This window comes from Babylonia areolata, chromosome 10 (genome assembly GCF_041734735.1).
Source record: "Babylonia areolata isolate BAREFJ2019XMU chromosome 10, ASM4173473v1, whole genome shotgun sequence".
Taxonomy (NCBI): Eukaryota; Metazoa; Mollusca; class Gastropoda; order Neogastropoda; family Buccinidae; genus Babylonia; species Babylonia areolata.
The window spans coordinates 33,032,765-33,040,264 of record NC_134885.1 but is presented as its reverse complement, the minus strand read 5'-3'; the positions used below and the strand labels follow the sequence as shown (position 1 = coordinate 33,040,264).

Below are 7,500 nucleotides of genomic sequence, written 5' to 3'. Positions count from 1 at the left end.
CTGTCTGTCCGTCTGTCCCTCTCTCTCTCTCTCTCTCTCTCTCTCTGTCTGTCTGTCTCCCCTCTACTCTATCCCTTTGTCTCTTATTTCCCATCTCTCTCTGTCTTTTCCCTGTACTCTCTCTCTCTCTCGCTCGTGTGTTTGTGTGCGTGTGCGTGTGCGTGTGCGTGTGCGTGTGCGTGTGTGTGCGTGTGCGCGTGTGTGTGTGTGTGTGTGTGTGTGTGTGTGTGAATAAGGCAAAGAATCGTGTCATTACCGATGCAGCATGGAACAACCTCGATCCATTTGAGGTTCTGCTGATGACTCCAATATGATATTCAAACAATGTAAAGAATTTGTCGACGTAAGCCAGCCATTAACTGATACGTTTCTTCTTTATGTCAGCCAAAGCTGTGAATGAGATGGATGATAGATGACTACATCATATGATGATGGAGTCTCCCGTCAGACCAACGGACGAGTAGGCAGGCAGGCTTATCCGTCGGTGAGTGTCTTCATATGGGAGAAGAGGCCGATTCTGGATGCGCAGCACTTCCCACAGGTGTTGCAAGGGAAACGTCTCCAGAAGTTGAGCCCTGCTTCTTTTGCTCACGCTTCTCCTTAATGGCTGGCGTTCTCTTGATTTCAAACGTCCTTATGCCACTAGAGCGCAGCATCCTCAAGCGAGAGCGGTCAAGGGCATCAGTTTCCCAGGAAGCGATGTCTATGTCACAGGTTTTGAGGTTTGTCATCAAGATGTCCTTGAAGCGCTTGCAGGGTCTTCCAAGTTCGCGGTGGCCTTCCTTCAGCTGGCCATACGAAACCATCTTCGGGATCCTGCTGTCTGTAATGCGGACATCGTGAAACACAACAAAAACCCACACACACAAAAAACAACAACAGAGCTTTAAGATAAGGAAACAAGCACAACGTTAATGCTGTCGTGACGACGACGACGAACAGTAAGTGACGACGACGAAGAACAGCGACGACGAACACGAAGAACAGTGACGACGAACACGAAGAACAGCGACGACGAACACGAAGAACGGCGACGAACACGAAGAACGGCGACGACGAACACGAAGAACAGTGACGACGAACACGAAGAACAGCGACGACGAACACGAACAGTGACGCCGAAGACGAAGAGCAGTGACGACGAAGACGAAGGGCAGAACACCCAGACAGCTGAGCGCCAGGCCAGAGAACGCTGGCGACGGAAGCCAGCGGCAGGCGGCAGCAGCCAACGGAGGCCTGGACCAAGGAAGTCAAAGGCAGGCAGAGGGGTTCCCGGGGAGACAGTGGAGGGTCAGTGGAAGAGTAGGGAAGTCCGTGGATAAACACGAAAGTGGGAATGCTGAAACCACTGTATATAGCCTATTATCCACTGGTAGGATTCACTCTTGGACAAACCCAATTAAACAACCTAAATGTACCTAGCCCAGAATTCGTAAAGAAAACAAGTCTTACAAAATTCAGTTTAACCCCTCCCTGATCAACACATGGGCTACAGAATAGTTCAAGTTTACTCAGCTGCGCTATTTCGGAAGTTTAAAAGGCTGACAACAACCACACCCAAGAGCAAGGACTGTAACGGAAAAGGATAAGGGGGTAGTTTGGAATATTCTAGCTTATGTATCATATATAATACAGTGACACACATACACACACATTAATAGAACTAACAACTGAAGGGGTTCACAAGGAAAACTTAAATCTAGATTTTACGGTTGAACCCTTCAATACATGTAACAATTATTTTATCACATTCTTATAAAATTAATGTCTAAAAATGCATACGCATCCTACAAATGCACATAAAAGAGCAAAGTATTATATTTACTTAAATATTCACTCTCTCTCTCTCTCATTCACGGACATGAACACAAGACAAACAGACAGAACACAGGTTAGGACTGTCTTTACAGTCTCCTCTTACCTTCCAGAAGAGGTACCACTACCCCAAAGCTGGGAGTTCACACAGAGCACACAGAGACCACGACCACTCGGAGGAAACTGATCCCCACTACAAGCGTTGAAATGGGCAAACAGCCCTGAAGAGAGCCAAAGACTGGCACGGCTGCCTCCTCTGACAGTCGCGGGCGAAAAGCCCAGAATCTTGTCATTTGTTGACAAGGAAGAGGCTGATCTCAGTTCAGTGACAGCCTGAACTGAGACCGAGACAGACTGAGTATCTCGTGCAAACCGCACAACCCACACTGCTCTCTAGCTAGATGGGGTGGGTGAACGAGGGGGTTGAGCACTTACTTGTCATGAGATGTGACAACAGCCCCCCTCACAAGTTCAAACGAAGATTTGAAACTTAATTATAAACATGTCACACAGAATGACAAACACAATAACACATATTCCCACTGCCGTATCATCCACAATGTCCTCTCAAACAGAGACATGCCAAGACACTGCCCTCCTGAAACTAAATGTAAGGAAAAGGCAAAACAAATGAAAAAACAACAACATCAAAACTATGAAGTCTGGAATAACAGGATGAATTGCAAATTATAGAATTGCCAACCTTACCAACTAATAAGTAATATTAAAAGATACACATGGCCAGCATACAGCTGCCTCATTCAGGTGTTAACACTCAAACTGGGCCGTGTTCAGATCATATTTCATCCAACTCTGGCAGACGACTGAGGAAGTCAGCACCAACGTTTTCTTTGCCAGGAATGGCTTGCACCCTGAACGAGAAAGGCTGCAACTGTAGAGCCCAGCGCGTCAGTCTGCCGCTGACCGTTTTGGCCCTGTCTAGATACTGCAGCGGTGCATGGTCCACCTGGACGACAAACTCCTTCCCGTAGAGGTAGGGTTCAAACCTTTGAATACCCCACACAAGAGCCAGGCATTCCTTTTCAATTGTGGGGTAATTGCGTTCGGCTGGGCTCAATTTCTTACTGGCACACGCCACTGGTTGAGCACCCATACCTTGATCTTGGAGCAGAAGAGCTCCCAACCCCACGTTCGAAGCGTCAGTCCGCAGTATGAAAGGCTTGGACAGATCGGGGAGACAGCAAACTGGCCTACTGCAGAGGATTTGTTTGAGCTGCAGAAAAGCTCTCTCGCAGTACTCATCCCAGATAACTTCGTTTGGCTCCTTGCTCTTGGTTTTCTCAGTCAAGGGAAGAGCGATTTCCGCAAACTGAGGAACGAACCTCCTGTAGAACCCCACGAGGCCCAGAAACCCTCGGAGCTGTCGTTTCGTACAGGGACGAGGTGATTCTCGGATCTTCTCCATTTTTTCTGCATCCGGCCAAATTTTCCCAGCACCCACATGGTGACCCAGATAGTCTAACTCCCTGTGGCCGAGAAAACATTTGGAGGGCCGTGCTGTCAGTTTGCAATCACGCAACCGGGAAAACACGCTGCGTAAGAGCCTTAGATGCCGTGTTTCATCAGCGGAGGAGATGAGAACATCGTCCATGAAGTTGTCCACGTCCGGGCTGTTGAGAGGCAGTACTAACTTCCGCATCATGCGGGAAAATACTGCGCCAGCAGTTTTGAGGCCAAACGGCATTACACACCACTGGAAGTGTCCCTGAGGAGTAGTGAAAGCTGTTTTAGGGCGATCAGCTTCTGCCACGGGGATCTGCCAGTACCCCTTTGAAAGGTCTAGCTTCGAGAACACCTTTTTCCCTGATAACCGGGAAAACAGTGCCTCTACATCTGGCATTGGTTCAGCATCAAACACGGTTATCTTATTGATGCGACGGAAATCGACGCAAAACCGTACCTTCCCATCTTTCTTCTTTACGAGGACGATAGGAGAGGAGTATGGGGACGAGGATGGCTCTATCACGCCCATCTTCAACATTTGTTGGACCTCCTCTTGAATCGTCTCACGTTGGGAGTAGGGCAGTGGATACTGCTTAGCCCTAATAGGGGTGTCGGAGGTGAGATTGAGCGTGCATGTCCCGAGGTTCGTACAGGCAGGCAAGTCAGTGAGAACATCCCTAAACCCTCGAGTCATTTCACGAATGGCCTCTTTCAGTGAGGAGTTATCAGCGGCCAGCACAACATCCTCCGGACCTTCAGTTGCCTCCAGGGGCATGAGTGGAATGTCGCGTTCCACTGTCCTCGTTCCTTCCCAGACCTCTGGGTCTTCAATCACAGCCAGAGCCACAGTCCCTCGAGGAGTGCGCTCAATGTATTCTTTCAACAGATTGGCGTGGTACAGCTTTTCTTTCTCGCCAATCTGAACGCAATAATCTGCGATGCCCACACGACGCAGAACAGTGTATGGACCCTGCCATTCAAGTTCCAGTTTGTTCTGTTTGGTGGGGCGAAGGAGAAGTACTTTGCTCCCCTCAGCGAACTGTCTTTGCCTTGCTTTGGCATCAAAATAACCCTTGTACCGCCTTGATGCCCTTTCGAGGTTTTGCTGAGCAATGGTACAGGACTCTGCGATTCTGTTTCGCAGTTCTACCACGTATTCAGCAGCAGTCTGAATTTCTGGCCTCTCAGGGTGAAGCCAGTGTTCTCTGAGGATTTGCATGGGACCCCGTACTGTTCTCCCATAGAGCAGCTCGAAAGGCGAGTAGCCAGTGCTCTCCTGGGGAACTTCTCTGTAGGCAAATAACAGAGCGGGAATCCAGCGGTCCCAGGCTCGAGGTTTCTCGTGCGATAGTCTCCGCAGCATTGCCTTCAAAGTAGCGTTAAAACGCTCCACCAACCCGTTGCACTGAGCGTGGTAGGGGGTTGTGGTCAAGCCCCGCACAGACAGAAGGCGATAGACTTCCTGCATGACACTGCCTGTGAACTGAGAACCACGATCAGTCAAAACCTCAGCAGGAACACCTGTTCGTGTCCACATGGTGAACAACGCCTCAGCCACAGTTTCAGCCGAAACGTGTTTGAGAGCGACAGCTTCTGGGTACCTGGTCGCATAGTCGACCATTGTTAAAATGTACCTGTTGCCAGACTCAGATGAAGGGGATATAGGTCCTACAATGTCGACAGCTACACGACTGAAGGGCTCTGAAATGAGGGGCATCTTGACGAGTGGCACTTTCGGGACTCGACCCTTAGCTACCGTCTTCTGGCATCTGTCACAAGAACGGACGAAACGCCGAATGTCAGCACACATGCCAGGCCAGTAGAAATGTGGGAAAACTCTTCCCTGCGTGCGCTTAACCCCAAGATGACCCGACATGGGGGCTTCATGGGCAAGAAGCAACACTGTGGAACGCAGTTCCTTAGGAACACAGATTTGGGTTGCTTCCCCCCGATGGTCCTTGAAACGCCGCATCAGTATTCCCTGCTTCCTGAAGTACATGACCTCTCCAGATCGTGTCTTTTTGACGGCTTTAGACACAGCCAGCTCCCGAGCTTGACACAGGTCAGGATCGCTATCCTGCTGATGCTCTAGGTCCTGTCTAGACACATGGATCTGGAAGTCCTTGACAGGCAAGGGAGATAACCTTTTAGCCCTGGCAGCTGCTTGGGCCCGCGTCTCCACAGCACCCACAAGACTGGCGTCCGAGTAAACTGGCACGGGCACTGAAGTGCCATTCTCGCGCCAGGCAGTATTGCCAATAAGGACCTCTTCCACAGGAGCCTCCATTACAGCCACGTCTAGCCTGCCTTCCACGAAAGGAGACTGGAAATCTACTCTGGCGATGGGTAGGACAGAGGTGCATCTCGATTCGGCCAGCACCACACGGACAGTCGCTCCAGTGAAAGAATCTGGACTGACCAGATGGCGTGCAACGACAACCATGTGAGCTCCGGTGTCTCGCAAAGCCGGGACTGAAACCCCGTTGACGAAAGCCTCACATCGTGGCGAGTACTGCTTTGCAGCACAGTTAACGCAAAGAGATGGAGGTGGGAAATGGGAACCCTGCTGCCTAAAGCTCGGCTGTGCCACAAGGGAACCCATCTTCCGCTGGCGGCATTCTTTGGCCACATGTCCAAGTTTCCCGCAGAGGAAACAGGTAACTCCTCTGGTTCTCTCGACACCCCTTGAGCTGTCGCTAAGAGCGGAACTACTTTGTCCAAGAGATGCGGCCTTTTGCTCCGCATGAGGTTTGGCACCAAGACCATGATCTCTGGATTTCCTGGAGGCTCGTGCCTCACTCTCAGCCATCCGTCCCGCTCTCCTGGCACTGACAACCTTCGAGGTAATGCGTGCTACCTCCTCCACCCTATCTGGTTCCTCACGCTTAACCTCACTGACGAGGTCAGGGTTAAGGGTAGCTAGGAACTGTTCCTGAAGGAACAAGTCCCTTAAGTCCTCAGCACTGTCGTAATCGCGACCAGCAGCTGTGCACCAGCGAGACAGACAGACCTTAAGCCTTTCCAGAAATTGGATAAAGGTCTCTTCTGCAAGCTTCCGCATCGATCGGAAACGCTTGCAGTACGCATGGGCATCTAGCCGAAACTCGCGGAGTAAGGCAGCTTTCAATGACTCGTAGTCATGAAGTCTCTCCGGAGGCACTCGCAGACAAGCGTCCCTAGCTTGACCTTGTAACAAGGTTACCAAGCGAGCTGCCCATGAACTTGGCTTCCACTTATTGAGAAGCGCTACCCTCTCAAAATGGGTCAGGAAGTCGTCGAAGTCACCCTTCCCATCGTAAGGAGCAAGGGAAAACGGTTGGCTTATTTGAGCCTCGACCTCTTCTTGCTTTAATTCCATCTTCCTTTCAAACCGCTGCCTATCCTCCTCATCCCTCTTCTCCCTATACCGTCTTTCCTCTTCCCTATATTCATCCTCCCTGTGATCCCTCCAGCGCCTGTAACGGCGCTCTTCCTCCCTATTTGCGCGCTCTTCCTCCTTAGCAGCAGCATCAACCACAAACCGTGCAAGGGCCTCACCAGTCAAACCCATGTCAGCACCCATGGCTTTGAATTTTGTGTAAGGATCCTGGTGAGATAGAGGAACAGTGTCCCCTTTCCTTCCATCATCAGATAGACTACCTGGGTCATCCTCTTTCAGTTGACCCCGTATCCATCCAGACAAACCTGACTTATCTATCTGAGAAGGAGTAGAGGTACTCGACGTATCCATCTGGGACTTTGACCCGGGAGTGACGGCCGCAGCCGTTTGTCGCCGAGTGGGCATTTTTTTTCCCCCTTTTTTTCTGTTTTTTTTTCCCTCGCAGAATGCGAGAAAGGCAAATCAAACTCGGCAAAAATCATCAGCCGAAATCAAGTGCCTGAACAACAGCTAACTTTTTGAACAGGTAAGGTGTCTATCTTAACCTCACCCAAACATTCTTCCAGTGACACAGCATAATTTTAATCAGATATCATATGTACACAGGTAACAGACAAAACGATTACACCCAACCCTCTCCCACTCTAACCTAACGTACCCCGCATCTCCACCAAATTGTCACGCTCTGTAAGAGAGCGGACTAGAAACCCCCACCCAGCCCAGCACTAACACCCGGACAACACAAACACAGACTACAACAATCCGGGGTTCACATACATTTGTTTAATCACACACCTAGCTTGCCCACAAACAATAACCACAACCCCAGCTGCAACAACACT

The 7,500-nt window shown here is 50.2% G+C and overlaps 1 protein-coding gene across 1 annotated transcript; it reads right to left on the bottom strand.

The window, feature by feature from the left end:
* Positions 1-2,611: 2,611 nt before the first annotated feature.
* On the bottom strand, positions 2,612-6,841 carry LOC143286337 (uncharacterized). The gene has a single exon (XM_076593879.1). The coding sequence runs from the start codon at positions 6,839-6,841 to the stop codon at positions 2,612-2,614; it is 4,230 nt and encodes a 1,409-aa protein (XP_076449994.1).
* Between the last annotated feature and the right edge of the window lie 659 nt (positions 6,842-7,500).

Coding starts and splice junctions, on each gene's coding strand:
- LOC143286337 (XM_076593879.1), bottom strand. CDS start 6,841: ATGGGTGCTGACATGGGTTTGACTGGTGAGGCCCTTGCACGGTTTGTG.